This window comes from Phoca vitulina, unplaced genomic scaffold (genome assembly GCF_004348235.1).
Source record: "Phoca vitulina isolate PV1807 unplaced genomic scaffold, GSC_HSeal_1.0 scaffold4, whole genome shotgun sequence".
In the NCBI taxonomy this organism is placed as follows: Eukaryota; Metazoa; Chordata; class Mammalia; order Carnivora; family Phocidae; genus Phoca; species Phoca vitulina.
This window is the reverse complement of record NW_022589707.1, coordinates 45,344,960-45,370,621: the sequence shown is the minus strand read 5'-3', so window position 1 is coordinate 45,370,621 and position 25,662 is coordinate 45,344,960. Positions and strand designations below refer to the sequence as shown.

The 25,662-nt window shown below is 42.6% G+C and overlaps 1 protein-coding gene across 3 annotated transcripts in view; it reads right to left on the bottom strand.

Moving 5' to 3' along the window:
• RAPGEF5 (Rap guanine nucleotide exchange factor 5) overlaps nucleotides 1–25,662 on the bottom strand; it is a 508,053-nt gene that overhangs the window by 353,922 nt on the left and 128,469 nt on the right. Inside the window, exons 1-2 of one of the 3 annotated variants that reach the window (XM_032401957.1) lie at nucleotides 14,870–15,008; nucleotides 10,376–10,583 (exon numbers count right to left, since the gene is read on the bottom strand). The exons of 1 other annotated variant lie outside the window; for it this stretch is intronic. In XM_032401957.1, the coding sequence (XP_032257848.1) occupies nucleotides 10,376–10,408 (33 nt within the window). In that variant the 5' untranslated portion in view covers nucleotides 10,409–10,583; nucleotides 14,870–15,008. Of the gene's footprint in view, nucleotides 1–10,375; nucleotides 10,584–14,869; nucleotides 15,009–25,662 lie in introns of those variants that run through there. One more of the 3 variants, XM_032401958.1, reaches the window with a different exon arrangement.

The window sequence follows — 25,662 nt, the reverse complement described above, 5'->3', positions numbered from 1 at the left end:
TTGCATAGTGTTCCTCATTGAGTCTCTTTACTCTTTAGTATCTTCATTTTGATTATAATAAATGAATTAAGAGTCAGTATCTGGAGCTTTAGTGATGCATTTGTCATACATACGTTCATATGTATGTATGTATGTGTGTATGTATGCACATATATTTGGTGACTAACTCTAAGAATCAGCTTCAAAATATTATTTGGAGCACGAGTTGTTGGAGAGGGTGGTAGGAAAATAGCAAGGACTCAGTCTGTCTTGTTTCCTACCAAATCTCAAGTTGAGAAGTATACTCAGTAAATGTTTGTTGACTCTATGAAGACAGGAAATGATACATTGAAAAAACTTACACATTTAAATATGGCAGTAGTATGTATGACCTTAGAGGAAAGAAATTCAAGCAACCAGATGGAGGCATCTGCAGTGACCCATGACATTCTGATGTTGACATTCTGGGGTAGTTGTTGACATTTTAACATCCATACTAATTTTTAATCCCCTAAAAACAAAACATTAAACTTTCAACTTCTTTTTATTACCATGAAATCTGTGCACTGGATGCCCTCACCCAATCTCTCCCCCTCCCCCGCAATTAGCCTTATCTGGTCCCTAATCCACAACCCATCTTTGATATCTCACCTCATCCCTCCATAGACCTACCCATATCCTTTACCCTATCCTTTACCAGGGGCTCCCAAATCAAAATATCCCTGGTATCCAAACAGTGGACAATGTCAAACAATATTCCTGTTCCACCCACGGGATACAAATGGCCTGACCAAGGGTGTTGGTAATGGACATATCAGGAAAGGCAGAGTGAGAGGAAATTGGAAGATTTGGCAACAGAGTAGATAAGCAGAAGGGACACAGAGAGTGGCCAAAGATGACTCTCTAGTCAGCATGTGATGAGAAGAATGAAGACATTGAGGAAGTGGGGAGAGGGTGTTGAGAACAGCCAAAGAGGATGAGTTTGGACTGGGGCATGCCAAGGCCATAGCAACATCAAAGCCCTCAGTAGCTTTACGTGACTGCCGATTAGAGTTGGCATCGATGGTACGAGATGCATGGGACCAGTACATTTTGGGGTCAGGTTCTAGCAGGGCTGAAGAGCAGAAGAAGTCCCTGAGAAGAACATCCCCAAATGAGGGCTGTGCTGAGGCTGCAGGGGCCTGGCTTCCATGTATGCTAGGCCACACTCTGGTTCCCACCACACAGGGGGCCAAACTCTTCCACTCGTTTATTGTTGAGGCCCTGTAGGTGGAGGACAAGACCAATCTCATAAGCCATGTGTGGCTGAGGGAGTTGTCGAATGAGGGAACTGCTCATTAGTTTTCTACACCTCACTTTATTCAAATAAAGAACTCCTTAGAATTCTTCCCCTGAGAGAAAGTTCTCTCCCCTGAGAGAGAACGGGGCTGTGATTTAGAAACCCAAAGACAAGTTTGCTACGGCTGCCATAAGCAACAGAAATTTGAGCGATATGAGCAACAGAAATTTATTTTCTCACAATTCTGGATGTGAGAAGTCCGGGATCAAGATAGGTTCCTTCTGAGGGCTGTGAAGGAGGGATGTGTTCCAGGCCTCTCTCCTTGGCTTAGAGATGTCTGTCTTCACATTCACAGGTTGTTCTCCCTGTATCTTCACATTGTCTTCCCTCTGTATGTATCTCTGGGTCCAAACTTCCCCTTTTTATAAGGACGCCAGTCATATGGAGTTAGCACCCACTGTAATGACCTCACTTGAACTTGATTACCTCTGTACAGACCCTGTCTCCAAACAGGGTCCCATTCTGAGGTACTAGGGATTAAGATTTTAACATATGAATTTGAGGGAACCCAGTTCAATCCATAACAGCAAATCAGAGGGAAAGGACAAGTGCATGAGGAAGTACACGTTCTAGGAGAACTCCATCTAAGTGTGCAGAGTTGGCAGTCATCAGCTGGGCCTCAGAACTTTGGAAATCCCCTGCATCTGGTTTTCCCAATTCTCGTAATCTCATCCCACCAAAAAAAGACATCTAAATACATTCCATGCATTTCTGGTGAGAAGCTCACTCTGCTGTCCTCTATGCAATATGCTAATGAGGTTTTAACTAGAGTGGTTTCAATGGTTTGGATAAACTAAGGTCTCTGAGGCATTTCACCCACTCCTTAAGCCTAAACAAATTGTTTCCAGGTATTCAAGACATTGCACAATATTAGACCACCTGAAGTTCCATCTCCCAGTGACAAATCAGGATGGTGATGAAAGTGGTCGGTGATCTTTTCCCTTCGTGTCATTGCAGGGAAACCCGATGTCGTGTTCTTCCAGACTGGTTGGAGAGACATGGCTAGCTGAAGCAGAAGGGTTTACACTCACGACAGGTAAGTGTGGGCTCAGGTAGAGTTCCCGGTGGAGCGCTGACCATGTACCAGGTGCTGTGCTAAGCCCGAGGATTCGCCTGGGAGCAGGACAGTCCTCCGGGAGGGAGAGGGAACTCCCATTCCCATAGGCAGATGGGATTTACAAGTGGAAGGGCAGAGAAACTCAGAGACAGCAGGACTAATCCTGTTGTTTTCAGACACAATCTTTGCTTACCGGTTGTGTGAGCGTTTTGATTGGTGGGTTTCCACGTCGTACCAGTTGCTAAATATTTTTATATTACCCTTGCCTATGAGCATACTGTTGGACAGAAACTGAGAAAGGGGTGAAGGTGGCAACCAGTGCAAGCTAAAGAAACAGGCTTTATATGGTGATAGAGTTTAGAGAATTAGCTAGAGGAAAATGAGCCAGATTTGTGCAGCAATTCTCAACTGTCCTGGTGTCAGGACTCTTCTCCACTCTTGAAAATTACTGAGGACCAAAAAAATAAGTAAATAATTTTAAAAGATTACCGATGACCTTAAAGAGCTTCTGCTTATGTAGTTTATATCTATTAATATTGACTATGCTAGAAACTAAAACAAATTTTTGTAACATATGTTCATTCCTTTAATGTAATAACTACCCATTACATGTTAACATACGTAACTTATTTTTCATGAAAATTAATTATATTTTCTTCCTCAAAAATGTAGTGAGAAGACTGTCATTGTGTTATATTTTTGGAAATTTGTTTAACGTCTGGCCTCAGAGAAGACAGCCAGAATCTCATATCTATTTCTGCATTCAATCTGTTAGTTGTGCTATTTCAGTTGAAGTATAGGATGGAAATCCATCCTCATACAGACATATAGTTGGGAAAGGCAGGACTTTGTGGGTTTCCTGAAAAGAACTCAGGACTCCCTAGGGGTCCTCTGGTCACACTTTGAAAACCACATTAGATTAGGTTAGTGGTTTTATTATCTTATTACATCCTGATTGGAACTCTTCTAACTATACTGTTACAAGGAGATTCAAACCTCAGGATTTTAATCCATAATATAAAAAAATTTTTAAATTTGTCTGTGTGTACATACCTACGTCTTAACTCTTTTTACCTCTACATTTGAGAAGTCAGCTTTGTGCTAAAACTCACTATCTTTTAGTTTGTTTGAAGTGAGAAAGTTAGGTAAAAAAATAAACTAGAAGCAAATGTAATTACTCAACACCTATATTCAATTATCATAGTTTTTTTAGTGCCTCCAACTCTGAAGACCCCAAAACTCTTAACTATGCACTTATAAATGATATTAAAATATGTATCATAAGCCATAGGCAATAGGGAGTAGTTTGTGAAATTTGTTTTGCCTTTTTTTTTTTTTTTTGGTCTTTCGAGGAACTATGTCATATGAATCATGATGATGACCATTGTCAATGCAAAGGAAGATAAAGGACACTGGTCCACTGCTCAACTGTTTCAAGCCCAACCCTGATTAGCAAATTGTGGCTCTTTAGGCTGACCAAGGGAGCGTAAGCCTAATAAGACTCTGAATGTAGTCACAGGAGACTGACCCTTGCAAATCTTAGCTGAGGTACATACAGTATTACTTTAAAAGCAGCCCATAGTTGTTTTTCTAAGCCAGTGGTTTGCAGAATATCATGTGCTATATAATATGGTTAACAAGGATGACTGAGTTTGAAGAGAGCAATCCACAGATGCCAAAAAGGCTAAAGAAGCTCACCATGAAGTTGTCTTAGGACCAATAGTTCTAGCCAAAGGAGGGAGGAAGGAGAGGGAGAAAGAGTAGCGCTGCCTCCATCCCCTTATTGAAAATAGGGCTGACCCTAGATGGTACTTACCTTGAAAGGCCCCCTGCCACAAATTTTTGTACCCTTTACCACCTTGGAAAGCCCGTCTCCCTTAATGCACAGTGTTTCCCACTGTCCTTGCCCTATGTCACTCAGGTCCTTTATTCCCCCAATAGCTGCCCTTCTCCTTAGCCTCACTAGCTAAACTCTGGGGCCTCACTTGGGTGTCCCAACAAAGTCTGTCTTATGTACATTCAACCTTCAAGTTCAAATTCACATACACATTTCCTGAGCCCTGCCTTGTCCCTGTTCTCTGTGCTTAGGCCTGGGGTGAAACCAGTGTCCCTGCTGACCTACCTCTTTGCCAAGGCCATTTGCATCTTTAGAAGTAGGCTTAATTGGTGATCCTTCAGTAGAGTGTCACAAAGAGAAACCAAAACACTCAGATGCTGTGAGGGGAAATGTTGGGGACTGGGGAGAGGTTATAAGGACACCTCACACTCCCACCCCCAAAGCTACTTTAAGTTATTCTTGTCAAGAGAGAAGTGTCATGCACCAGGGAACTCAACTTTGGGTCTCTGATTTTGTGTGAATTCCACCCCCCCTCCTTTTGTTAGAAAAGACCATAAGATGTTTTTTCTAGACTTATTTGCAGAAAAAACAATAGTGGTCTTCCAGCTTCAAATGAGGATTTTAAATACATGGCCTGTAATATCTGACATTGTTACCCCAGGTCTGCTAATGGGGTCCAGAGAAAAGGATAGAGGCCTCAGTGGGGTGTTGCCAACTGAGGGTCAATCAATGTGTTTTTCCAACAACCATAAAATGACAGTATGCTTTTGCACTTGCTAGGAAAATGATACCTTTCTTTCTGCCTCACTGCAAATCATTGAATTCATGGTAGCATTGGACAGGCTGAACCTTTCCAACACCACACTCTCTTTTCCTTTGTGGTTTGCTCTTTCTTGGTAATGATTCCATTCTATAGTTTTCTTTCTGGGTTAATGTCTCTCCCGGATGTTATGTAGCAATCCAAAATCGAGTATGAGTCTCCACTAAATCATAATAGGGGTGGTATTGACCCTTGTCTTGAATGCATCCATCAGTAGATTGATGTCCAGACAGATTCCATATGGAGCAGAACTGCTGTCTGGGTTTTCTGGGACAACAGATTGATTTGGACTCATGGAAGGTTTTCTAACCCCAGCTAGACACTAGTAAGGGCCTCATGTGCCCGTCAGAGGCTGCAGGAGATATTCATTCTCAATTTTAGTGTCCCATGAAGAAGGTTAAGCAGACACAAAGGAGAGAGTACTATGTCTACTTAAAAAAAAAAAAAAGATTTTATTCATTTATTTGAGAGAGAGCACAAGCAGGGGGAGTGGCGGAGGGGGAAGCAGGTTCCCCACTGAGCAGGGACTCAATGCGGGGCTTGATCCCAGGACCCCAGGATCATGACCTGAGCTGAAGGCAGATGCTTAACCGACTGAGCCACCCAGGCACCCCTACTAGGTTTACTTTTAAAGAAATATTAAAGCAGTTATAATTATTGGATTGCTTACATAGATTAAGTTGTGGAATAGGAATAATAGGACCTTGAGATAATGTGGTTTATTTTAAAGTATAAACACACACATGCGCTTATATTTCATGGAGTAATAGAGGAAAATTTCCCCTGAAAGAGCAAATAAGCTTAGGAAAATCAGACTCACAAATTCATGCACATTCCTGGCTTTATGACCCCATGGTTTTATTTGGTTAATGTTAAATTTCCACACTTGGCTACCAAAATAACTTTCCATTCTGAGGCTGTTACTGCAAGTGAGTAGCTTAAGTTTTCCTTTCACACCTCACCGGATATTAATCTTTCAGAATCCTTGCCCTCCCTTTTGCAATGTTCCTAATGTTCACACTTCCTATTGAGAAACTGCACACACTGAGGATATCCTGCTTTGTCAGCAGGGTCCGGTGTTCCGAGTGGCAATTCTCAGGAGATATTCCCCCTGATTGTTGCTTTGGGGGACACGCCTTGTGCCCTAGTAGCTCTGAGGTTTGTCAGATCCAGATCATTCTCTCTGGTCTTGAACAACAGTTGTCATTCAAAGTTGGTTCTCTTATGGAATTACCACGTCTAAGCAATCATTTGTTTGTTTAGAAGCATTAGACAGTTTTAGAGGTGATTCCCTGGGGATTATGCAGTTTTACATCAGGCTATGCAGAAAGACATCTTTTAGGAATCCCAGGTTGTCAGTGAAGCACATCACATTGAGTAGAAACAATTGTGAATGGAAAGGTGATTTGAGGATGTGATGATTCCAGCACAATTTGTTTCTGAACTGTGGCTTCTCATAGTACTCCATGCATTGTTTTATGAGTGCTGGGAAATCTGATCTGGGAAAAACATGGGCAATTTTTCTAAGGCTCATATCATTGAGGGTATTTCTTCATTCGAGGAGGAGAGTTTGTTCCAAATTGGGGGAAATTGAGAAAATAGTTTCTAGGACTTAAATCCTAACTCTGTTGCTGTCCCAGTTATCTATTACCACATAACGAAGCACCCTAAAATTTAGAGGACTCAAACAAAAACCATTTTCTTGTTCATGTATTGTTCTTGTTCTATGGATTAGAATTCAGACCAGGCTCAGTGCGGATGATTCATGGTGTTGTCTGAGGCAGACCATGTGGCGCTAGAAGATCCAAGATGGCCTTACTCACATGGTTAGGGCATCAGGGCTGGCTGATGGCTGGGAGGTATCAGTAGTTGTATGTGCACTGAGGTAGCTGGCTCCTCAAAGGAACTAAAAGTCTTCTTATAACCCGTAAGTCACACAGTATCACTTCCCTCACATTCTGTTGATCAAAATAAATCACAGCATCAACCTAGATTCAAGGAGAGGGGAAACAGACCCCACTCCTTGGCTGGAAAGCATCACAGTGGCACAGGAATTGTTGGAAGCCACTTTCTGCTGAAATGCTTCTACAGTGGCTTGTTCCTAGCAAAATGCTTGTAAGTTCCTTCACTTAGCCAATTAGTATTAGCCAATTGCCTCAAAAAACTAGAGAGGGTTACTTATTTTATTGAGTCCAAAGTGCCATTAATTGTAAAATATACATTGTTCTATATATTATTTAAAAAAGAAAAAGGCCACCAAGTAAACCATGACATGACATAAATTGTTGAGATGCATCTTGACTCCTGAGATATTATAAGGTGGGGGAAATGTGCATATTCAAGATGATGAAAAAATGGTAATTATCTAACTCATCAGAGTTCTAAGACAAATGGATAAGATCCAAGGTTTGGAAGCTAGTCGTTATTTTGATCACTGACTCCATCAATTGGGTATCAACTTGCATATCCTGACTAAGGCACTCATTCTGGCATGGTCTGATAGAACAGGGACTTAAAGGATCATTATTTCCCTCTTACCTTCTCATCAAACCATGAGGGCAGGCAAACCATGAGAATCAGGAGAACAACTAGGTATTTGTAGCTCAATTAGCAAAGCTGCCTCTACTGGGATGCTGATCCCCACTTTTGGTTGCTTTGCACCACTCAGCTTAACCAACACACCTAGACCTTCTACTGGATTTTTTATTTCACTCACTGAATATTTTTCATATTGATAAGTCCTCAGTACTTTCACACTGGCTTCCTAGATGACAGGATTTCCAGTAATACCCTAAGTCATAAAAGCAGTGATTACCATACTTCCAAATTTGATCAATGCTTATTGGGTCCCTATGTATGCCCTAGAGTGTGCGAGATGCTACAATAGTCAAAAAGACAGACTTGCAACATTCCTTCTCACAGTCCGATGGGGGAGGCAGGCAATGGACAAGTAAAACAAATATCTTAAATCATGAGAGATCTATAAGTACTATAAGGGAAATGAAGAAGGTAATGAAGGAAAATAAGAGGAGTCTCCTTTAAACAGCGGTGATCATGGAAGGGCATCCTGAGGATGGAGTATTTAAGCAAAGACCTAAAGATTTAAAAGGATGAACCATGCAAAAAGCCAAGGGAAAGTGCTCTAGCCGGAACAGAAGACACAGCAAGTACAAAAGTGCTGAGGTCGCAAAGAACTTGGCATGTTGTTGAAACTGAAAGTAGATTGATATAATCAGAGAACAGGGAGAAAATTTCTCTAGAGAACATAGAACAGGCCTAGAGATCGATGTCAAAATGTCTCCTATGTTCCACACAGGGAAAACAAACACACAGAAAATATTTTAAAAACAAAACAAAAAAAACAAATGGAACTAGAATTTTATAAGCCTAAAAACATCTTTGAGAGGAAAAGAAGATGGGCCCTATAGTGGTTTTTCTCTTTCCTTTTTTCCTAGAATATGATGAGACTGTTCGTAGATTTATAAAGCTTATTCATGAAGTCAGTATTTCTCAAACATGAGTAATGAAGCAAGCCTTTAAAGGAAAAAAAATACGTAAATCATCAGCATTGACTTAAATCATTTTAATTACGTTTCTTTAAGATGAATGAAGTGTAAATGCCTTGTGCTCATAGATTTATGCAAATCTAAAACTAAATCAAGTTTATAAATTAAAGGCAAACTAAGTTACAAAACTAACAAAGAGTTATCAACATTAATTTAGAGTAATGAATGATGTTATTGGCTGCTGCTAAATTGCCCATGTTTGGTTTGCTAGGGGACTATGCACCGATATGTTTCATTTCACTTGTTGCAAAGTTGGATCATTACTGCTATCATCTTCTTTGATTATCTTTTTTAAAAATAAGCTTCCTTATTTGGATGGATCCATTATTCACTCAATGGATTCATTATCATAAAGGCCAATTACCACACTTCAAAATACAACATTGAAATTAAAATATACTATTTAACAAAAAAAATTCTTTGTTTTTCACTACTGCATTTACAATCTAGCCATTGCTCATTTGTGTATACAAAAATAAGATTTCATAAATAGCCAATGATTTTGTAAATATGTACTAATGGCCAGCTCTGGGGTCTTTATAGTTTCATATGCCAATGATATGGACCATTCCATTCTCCCACTACCTTTCTCTATGGAATGACTCCAAAAACCTTAGCATGTATGTTGTATTGTAATTTGTCTTTTCTTGTTATTAATATGACCAGATGTTCAATGCAAATGTCCCTATGAAATCGCATGGAGTACTGGAGTACTTCAATAAAAGGAGGTAGTCTGGGAGTTCTAGAATGTGCTCAGATTACTTTAAGATTATCATGAATATGAAAACCCCCAAAAATTTAATCCTATAGATTTTGCAGACTCAGGAAATATGTCAGAAGGGTCCAGGCTGAGAAATGGTGCATACATTAATAATGGGGTCAGAAGGAAGAATGAGTCTAAAATGTTTTATATTATCAGGAACAATCAACCCAATGTGAATATAGCCGGACTAATGCATGCCACAGAGACACAGCATGGGACATCTATTCAGTTTAGAAAGAATGTGGGGGCGCCTGGGTGGCTCAGTCGTTAAGCATCTGCCTTCGGCTCAGGTCGTGATCTCGGGGTCCTGGGATCGAGCCCCGCATAGGGCTCCCTGCTCCGCGGGAAGCCTGCTTCTCCCTCTCCCACTCCCCCTGCTGGTGTACCCTCTCTCGCTGTGTCTCTCTCTGCCAAATAAATAAATAAAATCTTAAAAAAAAAAAAGAAAAAGAAAAGAAAGAATGTGAATAAGGAAGTTTGAAAAATGCAATAGGTAATAATAATGATGATTAACACTTATAAGAGTCCAGAGTATCGGGCATTGTGTCAAGTAATTATTAACGATGATTAAAAAAAGAATGCAGTTCACTTATTAGCTACCACAGGCATATGTAATAGAAAAACACAGTTCCAACTAGGTCACTTTTTAAAAGAGAAAGCAGGAGGGCAATTTCTTTCTAACTTAACAATGTCAGGTCTAGCAATCTAAACAAAATCTCTCAAGAGAAATTTCCTGCACAATTTCTGGAGACCCAGAATCTCTTCCTGAGACTTGAATACCAATACCCGTCTCAAACAGAGCATCAGTGATAGAGGATATCCACAGATGGCTGCCAACCGCTCCTTCCCTCCCTGTCCATGCAGGCTGCCCCTCAAATCAAGAGGTGAAATCGGATTCCCCTTCCCCTGAATACAGGCTGGCGTTAGTGATTTGCTTAACCAGTAAAATACAGCAGAAGTAACATTTGGGTGCTTGGAAAGCTAGGTCCTAAGAATGGAACGTGGAACTTGTACCTGGCTCTTCTGGACTGCAGCCGTGTGGGACATTCCCTCTTGGGCCCCAGCTGTGACAAGGCTGCTGTAAGAAGGCTAAGCAGCGTGTGTGGGCACTGCCATGGACAGCGCCAACATCCATGGCCAGCCACACGGCGGGAGCCCCAGATGCCTCCCTGCAACTTCCAGAGAAAAACAGCCAAGAGTTTCCCAGCTCAGCCCAGGCAACCTATGGAAACAAGGAAAATAATAATTGTAGTTTGCAGTCACTGTCTTGGGGTGGTTTGTTATGCAGCAATAGGTCAATAGACTAGTATCCCAAACCAAATCTTTCGTTTCCCTTTCACAAAACCCACTCTGCCTTTGTGTGTCCCATCACAGGAAAAACTTCCATTTAGTTAGGTAAAATATCTTGAAGTCATCCTCAAGCTTCTTTTTCTCTCAAATGCTACCTCCAATCCACTGGCAAATCCTGTTGGCTCAATATCTAAATCGTATCCCAAATTTCCTCACTTATAATTTCTTCTGCCCTTCCCATCCTTATCCAAAGCTACCATGACCTCTTAGCAGGGCTCCTGCAGTAGCTGCTGAGCTGGACTCCCTGCTCCCACCTTTGCCTCCAGGGTTTCTTCTCCACATGACAGGCAACCAGAGTCCTCCTTTAAAAATGGGAATCAGGGCACCTGGGTGGCTCAATTGGTTAAGCGTCTGCCTTCGGCTCAGGTCATGATCCTGGAGTCCCAGGATGAACTCCCTAATCAGGCTCCCTGCTCAGCGGGGAGTCTGCTTCTCCCTCTGACCCTTCCTCCCCTCATGCTCTCTCTCTCAAATAAATAAAAAATCTTAAAAAAAAAAAAAAAAAGGAAATCACTCCTCTGCTCACAATCCTCTCATCACATGTAGAGTAAACCCAAAGTCCTGGCCATGGCCCAGAAGGTACTCCGGCATCTGGCTCCCATTTCTTTGCTGACCTCATTACTTACTCCCCTCCCCTTTGCATACTCTTCAGCCAGACAGGCCCTCTTGCTGTTTCTTGAACATGCCAATCACACCTGTAGTTCACGTACTTTACACTCTCTCTTCCCTTACCCTAGAATACTCTTCCTTGAGATAGTACTATGATCCCTTGATTCACATCTCTGCGCATATTGCTTCTGCTCCAGGAGGCCCTTCTCTGACCACCCTCACTAAAATAGCAATGCTTGGGCGCCTGGGTGGCTCAGTTGGTTAAGTGACTGCCTTCGGCTCAGGTCATGATCCTGGAGTCCCAGGATCGAGTCCCGCATCGGGCTCCCTGCTCGGCAGGGAGTCTGCTTCTCCCTCTGACCCTCCTCCCTCTCATGCTCTCTGTCTCTCATTCTCTCTCTCTCAAATAAATAAATAAAATCTTTAAAAAAAAAAATAAAAAAAATAAAAATAAAAAAAAAATAAAATAGCAATGCTTGACTTTCTGCATCTCCATACGCTGCTTTAGTCTTCTTTATATTTCCATCACCACCCTTTGCTCTGGATATCCTTGTTTCCTGCCTATTTTGCTCCTCCATTTCAATGGAACCCCATGAGGACAAGGATATTGTCTGTTTTGTTTACTGATATATCACCAGTGCCTAGAAGAATGCCTGGCACATAGTAGGCCCTCAACAAATATTTGTTGGATGAATGAATGATCCCTAGACCTGTTTCCCAGAGTGTCAATAAGTACTTACACGCATCCGCCTTCCTGACATTTAAGTTAATGTTTTCCATATGTCTTTCAGCTCTGAACCTCAAGACACATGACTTTCCCAGGCTGAAATGGGATGGAGAGGACACGTCATCCCCATGTATTCCACCTTACTAATATTTGGCCTCCTTACTGTCTGGGTTTTAGGTATTCTCAGTATGTGACCACAAATCCTTTTCCCAATCCTAACTTCTCGGAGCTCAGGTTCACACTAGACTTTGTTTAGGAGCCCACACAAGTTCAGATGGCTGGCCCTGGTCATTCATCTATTTAATTAATGTGGCTAGATCCCCTACTCTGTCCCAGGCCCTGTAAAAAGTACTGGTGATACAGTAGGGAATAAGACTGGGCTCCACCTACTCAAGGCTGGCACTTTGAAAGATGGCTGAGAGACAAGGCAGATGGGGAGTAATGGCGAAAAGTGTCAAAGAAACTGCCCATAACTACAAGCTCTGGGTGTGAAAGGGGGCTCACAGCTCTCCTGGTTCAGTACCCCAGAGCTCTCCTGGATCCTCAAAGGTCCTTCAGCCTTCCGTCAACTTGAGACTAGACCAGATTCCTGGTGTAACTGCCCTTTGTAGATAATAAAACCTCCCATTTGTACAGTAGTCTGGGGGGAATGATACCAGCCAACATTTGTTGGTGTCAATCAGGTGCCCAGCACCACGGAGGGGACACAACTGTCTCATTCTCACAATACACTTGGGAGGTGAGGTTACTGTCTCTATTTTATAGTTAAAAAATCAGAAGCTCACAGAGGTTTGATAATTTGGCATACAACTAATAGAGAGCAGACAGAACTCAAATCCGCTTGACACTAAACTTACACTTTTTCCTTAACACCACATCGCTGCCTATTAAAAATTAAGATAAAATGCCCTGGTGTCAATATCTTTAAAAGTTCATGTCTGTTATCTCTTTTTGTCATTATATATCCTTCTGAGTCAACAAAGTCAAGTGTGGCTATGCCATTTTACAGAAGAAAAAATTCAGTCCCATTAGGGAAGCATAATGGAAGTCACTTAAGACTACCAGGCAGGTTTGTGTAGTTAAAGGTATTTCCCACATTGGCTGCCACTGAATCCAACATTCTCCCATAAAAGATTTCTTTCTTTGGCTAGTGATATGTTTAGGTTTCTAACTGCTTCTTATTAAAATATGAGTACCCTTAAGAGGGTTTATAACCCAAGCAAATTGGCAGGTACCATCTCCTCAGGCTCTGTCTGGGAATTGGCAAAGAGGATTATTGCTTTCAAAGTAAGGCATCCATGGGAAGAGTTCCAGGCACAGACTCCTTCTTCAGAAAACCACTTCGACTGGGCTCGAACTGGAGCTACTACTTGACTGGCAGCGGCCACATGGCTACATTAGCAAGTGAGCCAGCCAGACCCAGACCTCCTGGCTCCCTGCCTCTGCCTTGGGCTCACTCTAGTCTGAACCCATCACCCTACCCTTGTGGGGGGACCCATGCAGTGCCTGAGGCCTTACAGCTAACCAGGACAGACCCAGAGAAAGAGCAGGAGAGCTTTCAAACTCTATCTAATGCCAAGATTCATGCTCTTTTGAAGTTTGTTTCCTTACTCTGTAAATAGCTGGACTTTAAGGGTGTGTTACTGGGATAGAATCCTTTGCAGCAAACAGGAGAACCACCAATAGAACCTACTCAGGTGTCCTGGCTCAAACTCAGAAGCACCACTCAGGGATGTGTTCCAAATCCTTGGGAGAGACACATGCGTGGCTCGGGAGGTCCCGTCTCAGTAGTGTCCTCTAGATGACATTGGCTGCTACCAGCACCCTCGCCGAGTGCCACATAACCAAGATCGCTTTGCCCACTCATCACGAGGGCCCGGGGAAACACTGCGGCAAAGCCAAATAGCTGTAACTCTCCGGTCCTTTCAAAGCATTTCTAAAGCCCAGACGGCAGTGTATGATCTGTATTTACCCAGCAAAACAGCGAAGGCAAAAACCACAGTTGTGAAGGTTTTCAGCAGTTGGGACTGTCAGAAGAGCAAGAAGCATGACTAAACATATCCAGACAGTTTCCCTGCACTGTTAGGCAGGGCTCATTTTTTTGCTTGGTTTTGTTTTTGTTTTTTGAAATCCCAGCACCTTCAAAAAGTAGTCATATTGAAAAAAAATAACCACTAGAATAATAAACATCCCTTTTGCATCATGAATTGTTATGGAAAACTTTCCTATATTTATTTTCTTGATAATTCCTAAACTCCTGCACAACACACAGCTAATAGGATTTTCAGCTGGTGGGATCTATTGTGAAGATTCGGAGATGTGGGTCGCCAGCTCACATAAGAAAGTAGATGCCATTTCCCACAACCATTCAAGTCCTCTTTATACTTCGTACATGTTTTAGCTAATCAGCCTCTCTAACTAAACTCTAGTCGGTCATTTTCTTTTTCAAAAAGAATGCAAATCATTTGAAGTACCTCAGGGACGAACTGCAGAGGACAGCATCCAACATTAACGCTCAGTGTGCCAAGTGAGCCCTATCCCTGCCAACTGCCTGTTTAAGATCATGTTGTAGTGAAAATTCCAGTCTGATCATCTCTCGCCACACCTAACCCGGAAAACTGTAGACATGTCAGGATGACATTAAGTCCAAGTTTCCTGTTTCATTTTTATTGTACGTAGGTAAATCAATCAATAATGCACCGTTTCCTATGCCAGAAGTTCCTAGTCATTTCAATGTTTAATGGCACATTCAGTGCAAAACCACACAGCATCTGTGTTATCTACTCTCTGTTTGCTTCCAGCCTTCACCATTTTGAAATTACCTGGTGCTTATTTTCCACTTCTGTTCTGTATGGGCTGCATTTTCATTCTTCACTCTTATCTTCTCCTTGTGTTCTTTTTGGCTCATCTTTGAAATGTCGGTCTTGGTCCACTGACATGAAAGTTTTTTTTTTTTAAAGTAAATTTGTTGTCATTTCTTTCAAGCTGTACAAGTAATAGATGTTATTTATAAAAAAAAAATACTAACTTTTTACCAATAAAAAATTAGCTTTGGTCTTCAATCTAATAAATTAATCAGAAAAGAAAACCTCATCAGGCCTTCTGAAAATGCCTTTTATTTTATTTTTTTTAGAGAGAGCAGGAGGCAGGGGAGAGGGAGAGAGAGAATCTTAAGCAGACTCGACACCTGGCACCAGAGCCTGAAGCGGGGCTCGATCTCACAACCCTGAGATCATGACCTGAGCCGAAACCAAGAGCGGATGCTTAACCAACCCAGCCACCCAGGCGCCCCTGTAAATGCCTTTCTTAAATAAAATATACCCCTATTAGAATAGTAATGCAGCAGTTCTCAAACGTGAGCACACACAAAATGACCTGGAAGGCTTGTAAAGATGTAAATTGCCGGGCCCACCCATAGAGCTCGTGGGCCCTGAGGTGGGGCATTTCCGACAAGTGGCCAAGTGAAGTTGATGCTTCTGGTTGGGGGACCACACTGTGAGAACCATTGGTGTAATATTGGAGCCCCCCAAAAGTCATTTATGACTTATTTAAAGCTCTAGTGGTTGTAATTTACAAAATCCTACTCGGACTGGCCTGAATGCAGGAGGGAGTTTATTGGAGCGGCTGGGATAGACTCCAAGATGAAGTAGAGCAATCAGGCCAGAGCAGGCGGATTGCGGCGCACAGCAGGAGACAGGGGATCTCCTCAGTCTCTGTCTCATCTCTCTCCAATCTAAGCTCAAAGTTGCTCTGTTCAAATAATCAAGGGAGAGATCTGAGAGGCCACTAGCCAGTTGAAGTGACTCCCCTAGGGTCAGAGTTCAGCCCTGATTAAGTCAGCTCAGGCCACAGGGGCAGAGTCTCTTAATCCAAATATGGTGCCACGAGGAAGATATGGCTTTCAGAGAAGACTGGCTTGGCAGAAACCATAAATGGCATCTACTGCATCATCTGAACTCTCATTGTCAAAAGAGACAACTGTGGTTTGGGGAAAGTAAAATACTTGCCAAGGAGCCTGCATCTAATAAATGGCAAAGCTGAAGCCAGTCTTATTTGGGTGGTGGGGGGCGGGGGGCGGGGGGGCGATGCAACATGGTTCATGGATTCAAAGCTAGTCTGGAAGTGGAAAATAGAGATTTGCTTCTTAGCCAATGGTGGGCTGGAGCTTCTGGAAGCCGCTCCAGAGATCTGAGAGTTAAATATTCAGGAATTCTGCGAGCAGGTCAACTGCTGGTAGCCGGAAACCTGCAGTAGTTGCAGTATTTACACCGAGAAAATTGGCTAACATTACAAATCAGCCCTCCCCCTTATTTTTTAGTTCCAAAGAGCCTGTTTACTAGCACCCCACTGGCTAGCTCCATGTGGGGAGAATTTACAATCAATATAGACACCATATTTCATATAAGTAACGCAACCCGAATTTGCAGTTTTCCCAACAGTTGCCATACTAAACCCTCCGTTAGTTGATTGCCCTGGGGCTGGCAGCTAGCACTCACTTTGTGTATCCAGTCCCTCAAACTTCTCTCCTACCAGGGCGAGCACTCTTTCTTGCTGCTACTCGTGCAGAAAACAAGCCCACTGTCTCAATGACCACGTGCCCTTCTTGTTCCCAGATTCAAAGCTGGCTCTGTCCCAACCGCTGAATGGCAGAACTTCAGTATTACAAGAGTAAGACAAGCCTGAGCGAGTGCATATAAAACCAAGAGAAGTAAGTGTCTTTAAGAGATTGGCGTTTAAAAAAAACAAAAACAAAACACCAAAACCTAATAAGGCAGCCAATAAACAGTTGCCCTCAGGGACACTGGCTTACTGTGCGATGATTTAAAGAAGGAAACTCTTGTGCAAATTGCCCCAGACGTCTTTCTCCAGGCTCCCGTTATGTGGCTTGGCTGCCCACTCCCTCATTCCCATCAGTGGACAAAGGCTGGGAGAAAGAGGAACCTCCATGACTGTGATTCCCCGGTCCCCTGGCCTCGGCCACCTGTCACCGAGCCCACTGACGCACCTCCCCTGTCATGCTGGCAGCACTCCACACAGCCTCCTGTCCCACATTTCTTAAGAGGCACAAACTGCATGTGCTGCACTGACCACAAGTCAGCACTGGGGGGCCGCGTGGGGTGGGGGCGGGGCAGAGTGTTTCCATCAAGGGCTTCCTGGGCCAGAGCGCCTAAAACAACACAAAGCAACACTCCCGCCTACCCAGCCTGCCCAAGGGATTTTGCGGGGAGCTGTTGCCATCGTGCTGCTACTGCAGTGTGATTTCCTGGAACATAATGTCGTCAGGAGGCCTCCCATGCGTCTTCTCCTACAGCAGGCCGGGACTTAACCAGTGCGCTCCTGTAAAATGCTAAACACATGTGAGGGTGCCAAGATAAATTAGGTCCTGGCACTGACGTCTACGGAGAGAGAAGTGTTTTACAAAGCGTAATGCTCTATCTCCTCCTTCCCTTCTCCTTTCTTCTTCCTCCTTGTCTCCCTCACTCAAAATCTGTCCTCTACCCCATTTTATAGTCATTGAACTTCCCCTGTGAACTTCCACCAACGTACTAGACTAGGTACTTTGAGAAACACAAAAATGTGTGTTGAGGTGAAAAGCATTTGGTGCGTGGATCCAGCCACTTCCCTCCCCAAGACCGACCTGCTTCATCTTATTCGTGGTTTCCTCAACAGCCTTGAGCACACTATTCTTAGTGACAGTGGGCGAAACCTGCTCCCTGCCCCTGCAGACTCCTGGGGGAGGCAGATACTTGGAAAACTAATGAGAGACCGGAAAAATACCTGTCCACAGTGGTACATACGAAGGGCTAAGATCAGTGCATCTAGTTCTCTGAATCACCAAGCGCTTTCCCGGGGTTAGTGCATCATGTAATGTCATCTTCACAGCAGCCTTATGAACTAAGCAGGGGAACAACGTTGTTCATATTTTGGTCTACTTGTCCCTCCTGGACTGGGAGCTCCCTGAGGGAGGGACCTTGTTATAGAGTCAGAGAATCTCATAATTGAAGAAACTACGGAAGAAAGACATGCAGCCTAGCACTTTCCCTACACCAACAAGGAGACTGAGTAGGAAGGCAGGGAATTGGATTTGGCCACCTGGGTCCTGCCCCAGCTCTCAGCCATTTGCTACATACATTATTTCGCATATGACCTCTTTATGCCTTGATATTCTCGTCTGTAAAATGAAATCAACACTATGTTATTGTGTTGTTATAAATATTAAATGAGGTAAGGATGTGAAAACACTTGGTGAAATACTAAACACTATTACAAATATGAGCTCTTTGTTCCTATCTCTCTTAAAGCCTGTCTAATTCTGTTACTCCTGATTGAACATGTGTTTGTGTGGGGACCAGATGTAGGCTCTCTGGAAGCAGGAGACAAGTTGTACTGATGTGTGTATCACCAGCACTGAGTACGGTGGCTGCTAAAATGTTGTTTTAAACATAATTTTTGGATAATAATTACTGGTTGGGTGGATAAAACATAAATACAGCTCGCCCAAGGGCAGTTCTGAATGTCTCCAGAGCTATTCCGGGGCTATCGTGAACATGCCCTCTGAGGAATTTCTCTTCCACCTCCATTCAGTCCCTATGATATGACTGCGTCAAGGCAAGTTGGTCACGGTGTCCCCATTACAGCAAAAAGATCACCCGTGTTTCTCACTGTATCATTAGGCAGGGTTAGAGTCAAGGCTTGCCACTCAGATTTCACTCTGGAGAGGGCACTTCTCATTTTCCTTTTATAGGCTGATGTCCTGTGGGCAGGGCTGCGGATATGGACTGGCAGTCATGGGGGAGTGCTGGGATCTTCAAGATTCAGCAGAGCCACTGGGATGTCTTGGCCACAGGTTGTCGATCCACTGTTGGGCATATATCCCCACACACATCCAGAGACACATTCTGCTGGCAATTCCAGCTGCTCCTATGAAACTCCCTGGAAATAATGTGTTCATCCTCATCAGCTATTTGATTAACTCAAGGCTGTTTGTCCGTGAAGCACCTGCTCTATCCTGTGCTTGAAATACTGATGTAGGAGTTGCTCTCAGAGGTGGGAGTTGAAGCCATGAGAGTGAATGACTTCAGGGAGGGTGTGTGAGTAGACTGGAGTGTTGGAGGATACTCACAGTTGGTAAGCAGGGCAAGGAAGAGGAACCAGAAAAGGGAAGAGAGAGAATGTGAGAGAAGGAGAATGAGAGACTGACACGGGAAAATGACATGTCATAGAAGCTGAGAGAGAAAGAGGTGACATAATAGTTGTCATATCCAGTGGAATCATCAAAAGGAACTCTGATGAAAGACCACGAGATGTGGCAATAAAGAGGTCATTAGTAAAATGGAGGAGGAAAGGTTCAGCTGCATGGTGAGTCAAAAGGAGCAAGAGAGGGAAGATGTAGCTGCCCAGGAAAGTGACATGTGGTGGCAGTTCACATATTCAAGTATTTGACAGGAGAGAATTGTTAACTTATCGTGAGAAGAGGTATCAGGATCAAGTGAAGATCTTGTCAATTTGGGCAAATCTCAGATGCCTGGTATTAGGAGAGAAAGAGTTAGAAGGAAGGTGGGAAATAATAAATATACATATCTACCCCCAAGTCCTGGCACAGAGCTCCGAAAGTCTTTGTGATTTCCTAAGTAATAAGAACATGGGGAATATCTTTTGTTCTAACATTTGGTCTTTGCCTGATTTCTGACACAGAGCTCCCAAATCCCTTGGAATTTCCAAAATCCCTTGGAATGTTTTTTGTTCTAATGAGGCAGCTCTGGGTGGGCTCCCAATCACTTCAGGATGAGGGCTGGTCACCAGAAAGAGAAGATTATGTTAGAAACTTGGAACTTTCCACCTCATTTCCCACCCTTCAAGATGGGGAGAGGGACTGGAGACTAAGTTAATGATCAATCAGACTATGTCATGAATCCTCCAAAAATATCCCAGAAGTATTGGATTTGGAAGCTTCTGGTTTGGTGAACATATGCAGGTGCTGGGAGAGCAGGGTGCCTGGAGTGGACATAGAAGCTCTGTGCCCTTTCCCACACATCTTGCCTTATGTATCTCTTCATCTGGATTTTCATCTATATCCTTTACAATAAACCGGTAAATATAAGTGTCTCCCTGAATTCTGTGATCCATCTAGCAAATTAGTTAGTGAACCTAAATAGGGGGTTGTGGGAATCCCAATTTACAGAGGTACAGTTGACAACCTAGGACTTGTGATTGGCATCGAAAGTGGGGGCAGTCTTGTGGGATTGAGCCCTTAATTTGTGGGATCTGAGGTTAACTCTGGGTAGACCGTGTCAGAATTGAATTGTACGGTACCCAGCTGGTGTTGCAGAGAATTGATTGATGTGGAAAACCCACACATCTGATGCTGGAAGTACTGTGATTGTGTGGGTAAAGGAAAACATAGAAGTGGCTTCCCTAGACAGAGTGGAAGGTTCCAAAGGAGAAAATGACTGGAGGAATCAGTATTTACAGGAAAGGATGGGCTTCATATGATGAAAGTCAGAAACCTCTTCCTTCTAGCCTAAACGTGTAAAATGAGGGTGCAGATAAAGGGCCAGTGAAGTTACATTATCAAGAGCCAACTTCTCCAAAAGACCACAGGAAAACCTGTTAATCAAGCAAGGAAGAATATTTATAGGGTTTGTGGATCTGGGTTCGAGTGGTTCAACATAGGTCTTTGAAGGGGAGATCTGATTAGGACTAAACAAAACTCATGACATGATAGTTAATACTGGTGAACCCAGGAGGTGAAGGTCAAGTCTTGGATAAGCAAACAGTTGTTTGACAATTGAACTGTTTGCCAAAGTAAATAATCTATTGTCCTGAGCAGAGAGATGTTTGACCAGATGAGCAAACTATTTGCCCAGACAAAAGCAAACAGGGTTATTTATTGGTTTACAGCTTTTACTTCCTAGACAAGAAATTCCTGGAGAGACTAGCTGTCATGCTGACAGAGATGGTCTTAGGCTCAGTCCTGACATTTAAGCTTTGTTCATGCAGGTGCTCTTGATGCCTTAAGGAGACTGAGAGTCTCCTTAAGCGTAAGCATAAATCAGAAACACTATGACACTGGTTTCAAACTTTGTTGAACATTGAAATCATCTGAAGATCTTCAAAAAAGTACTCATGACTGATGCCCAGCCCCCCAAAATTCTAATTTAGTTGGTATGGGATGCAACCTGAGCATCAGGACTTTTAAATGTCCCCCACCCCTAGGTGATTCTAAATGAAAGGTTTGGGAACCACTTCATTAGAATTACAGGAGACAGTAGGGATAAAATCACCATTTGGGTGATGTTTGGGGGCTAAAAAGAAGAAGGAGGAGGAGGAGGAGGAAGAAAGAAGAAGAAGAAGAAGAAGAAGAAAGAAGAAAGAAGAAGAAGAAGAAGAAGAAGAAGAAGAAGAAGAAGAAGAAGAAAGAAGAAGAAGAAGGAGGAGGAGGAGGAGGAGGAGAAGATGATGATGATTGGTAAGCTATATAGCATATGGCAGGCTGAAATCAGACAGCAGGATTCCAGAATAGGCCTGGTCTGTAGCATCCACCATAGAAGGCCACAGCAGCTCAGGTGTGGCAGCCTCAATGGGAGGCCAGACGGAAGGGACTGAGGCATTGAGCAAGTTCTCTGTGGTGATCAGAGTGGGGAATGTGGACTTGAGTGAGGGGAAGAGCAGGCAGCTGAGAGCGGTGAGCAGAGAGAGAGAGGTCTGAGGTATGGGCTTTTCAGAAGTGGGGGATCCCTCAAGGGGCTTTAGAAGGAGAAGGCCCAGGACGTGAGGGTGCTGCTTCTCTGTGATGTGAAATGAAGGTGGAGGCCTGAGGCCTCATGGAGGAGAAGGAGAACCACATGCAGTGATGGATGGTGATGGGGCGGCCGGCGTGGGGAGAAGAAAGAACACTGAAGGTGTGTGCTGGTGCCTGCGAGCAGACAGGAGGCCACACGATCATTGATTCGAAGAGGACAGTGTGGACAGATGACGTGGAGTTCAAAAGATGAAACAGGAAGAGAGCTGTGTTTCGACAGCCTAGAAATGGCCCTGGGGAATGAGGAAGTCCTGCCCAAGCCCCTTCACCACTGAGAACGGGTCTGGGAGGAGGTGAGGTCTGCCCAGGAAAGGCAGCAGGGGAGACCCGGGAGACTGACAGCCAGGGTAACCACTGGACCAAGAGAGGGCGAGAGGGAGGGAAGGGGTGAGCTGTTGGTTGGAGTAACAGTGGTCTTGTCTCTGCAAAGCAGGAGTTTCAGAGAGCACAAAGCGCATGGGAGGCGGTGGGAAGGGCGGGCTGGTGGGGAGGCGTGCGTGAAGTTGGGAGGAGAACCAGGAGATAGTGAGGTGAGAGCAGAGAATCAGAATGTTGGCTGGGGAGAGAAAGGAGCAGGCACAGCACAGCGCTGGGCTGACTAACAAATGCCTTTGCTTCAGGCCAGGAGGTCAATGAACTGAGGGAAGACTGAGGCAGCAGCCAGGATATCTTTTCTAGATATATTTTCATCTCTTAAAAAACTACTCAATTTTTTATAGGCTGCACATTCAATGGTTTAAAATACCAAGAAGGGTATTAAAAGGGATACAGTCAAAAACCTCCCTTACACTTCTGTCCCTTAGTCCAGCCCCGACCTCTCTAGCAGCTAACCATTATTATTAGTTTCTCATGCAGCATTCACAGAATAAAGGTTGTGTATACATATGTAAGCATATATGAGTACACGCTCCCCCTTCTATTAACACACTAATGACATATTATCGGGGTACCTACTGTTGCACAACTCTGGGAGGGGCGATGCTTACATAGAATTCAGTGTGAATAGTGCTCCAAGGCTGTTCAACATGGAAGAATCCCACAATATGTAGAGTCATTTTACTTAACAGTAAGTCTTGGATGTATTTCCACATCAGTACCTAAGATCTGTATCCTCTTTTAAAAAAATTTTTTTAATAGCCACTGCTATGCCTTGGTATGGATGTACCATAGTTTCTCAAATATCCTACAATAATCATTTTGGTCATTCCCAATTATATACTTCATAAACAGTGCCGAGTATTTCATTTTGCACATGTCCAAGTACATAAAATGAATGACTCAAAGTGTAGTTACTGGTCAAAGGCTTTTTGCTAGGAGTACATAGGCAAATGTTTTCTGTAAAGAGCCAGATAGTAAATATTTTAGGTCTTTCAGGCCATATGGTCTCTATCTCAATCTCATTTCTGCAATTGTTGTATGAAAGCAGCCATAGACAATATATAAATAAATGAGCATGGCTGTATTCCAATAAAACTTTATTTAGGGACACTGAAATTTGAATTTCATATCATGTTCATGTGTTATGAAATATTATTCTTATGTTGATTTTTGTTTCACCATTTAAAATTGTATAAATCATTTTTAACTTGTGGGCTATCCAAAACCAGACAGCAGCCCATGGGCTACAGCTTTCCAGCCTCTTGTTTATGCAGTAGAAATTTTGATTAAGTATTACCAAACTGACCTTCCTATAGGTTATCACTTCATACTTCCACTAGCAATGCGTAAGTTGCTATTTCCCTGCAGCCTTGCCAACAGAGTGTATTAGTGAGCTTTTGAAATTTTTGTCAAACAAATGGGTGAAAGCACTATCTCAGAATAGTTTTAATTTAATTTGTGTTTCTCTGACAATGAACATATCTTCATATATTTAAAAGACATTTGCTTTTCTGTCAATCATCAGTTTATATCTTTTATTGCAAAAAAAAGTTTCGAATATCAATTTCTCTTGTGCGTAAATCCTTTTTCTTCTTTTAAAAGTGGAAATAGTTTTATTGGGTTTTCTGACTATAAAAATTACCACGACTATGATTATCTTCTCCTGGTATAAAAATTTAGAGAAAATATAAAGAAAAGAAAAACTATTACTCATTATTTCATTCCCAGAAATAGCTACTTTTTTTTTTACATTTGTGTATTTTTCTCAGGCCATTTTTCAGACATTTGTATATAGGCATGTTTTTAGAAAAAATGTGACTTGTTCAACAAATATTTATGTGTTATGACTATTACAAGGGTCATACTACATATACCATTTTGTAACTTGCTTTTCTCACTTAACGATGGATCATGGAAATTTTATTCTCAGCCTGTAAGTGCAGACAGTTGCGTCAACAAAGTACAAAATGCAATTATAATTTAATTCATTTCATCCTCTCTGGACTGCTGTGGCTGCCTGTTCTGATAGAGATGCCAAGTGAACCAATGACATGGATTGACAGAGTAGCATTATGAAGAGAGATAGAACCATTTATTCATCAAGAATTTATTGAGGACCTACTAGGTACCAGACTCCATGCTGGGAATGTAACAGGAACAAAGTTGGGAAAGTTCCTTGATTTCATACAGTTCAGTGAAGGAGATAGATAATGTAGGCAAGAGGTTCCCATAGTGAGATGTGTGTAATGAAGAAAATAAAACCACATGATGTAACAGAGATCAGTGAGGGAGCTGCTTTAGATTGGGTCAACAGAGAACGCCCACTAAAGAAGAGACAAATGAGTTGAGGTCTGATGGACAGGAAGGAGCCAGCCAGGTAAAGATCTGAGAAAGAGAATTCCAGGCCAAGGGAATGACATATCCAATGAACCTGATCGGGTCTAGGAACAGGAAAAGGCTACCAAGACAAGGAGTCAGAATGGTAGGACTAAGGCTGAAGAGGGTAGGAGAAATGCTAAAAGGAACAAGAAGACAGAGAAAAGGTGAGAAATTCAATGGGTTTGGCATCTAAACTACCTACTGGAACATTTTCTTATTCAATTGGTTAATTCCAAGGTATTTAAGGCACTGGTTTATATTGCTAACAATCATAGCTTACTAGTCTGGGGAATGGGATGAGAAGGAATATTTATGAGCCCTTAACTAGGTAACAAGTCCTTTACATAAGTTTTCCCGATTTTCATAATAACCTGTGTTGTAGGTATATGTTTATTCTTGTTTTACGGAAGTTAGTGACTTGCCCAAGGACACAGAGGAAATGGTTATCAGACTTGGGTTTGAATGCAGGTTTGTCATTTGCCTGAATTCCAGGCAGGTGGTTTATCCATTACCCCATCTTCCGTCAGATGTTAAAGAGTTTGAATACTATTTATAATAAATGTCTTTGTTGGCCCTTTTCTCCTTCACGGATTCTCCAAGTTCCAGAGATAGCCATTCTTCCCCCGCCCCAATTCCATTGAATATAAATAAGGATGTTGGAAGCAGCAGAGAAATAAATGTTTTAGAATGGGTTTTGTTTCAGGAATAAAAATCTGCCTATGGATTGTGGCTGTTGCTAAGTGGGAGTGGTTGGTTCATCTTTAGAGGGAAATACCTCTTTTTTTAAAGGAAGTCTTTAAAGGAATTTTTGGTTGTCTAAGATAAGGCCTAGGCTAATTTGAAATTGGAAAAGTGGTTAGAATAGAAGGTGAACTTCATCTAATAAAGAAAAAAGGTGTCTTCCTTAAAAGAGTTGTGGGTGGGGTTTCTGGGGGAAGAGAAGTGTTTGTTTTTATAAATTGTCTTAATTACATTTTCATTTTCCTCTGCAGAGTCCAGGAGCTGGGGATTTGAATGTGAGAGAAACAATGGATTCCAGCAACCAGCCAGAACCCA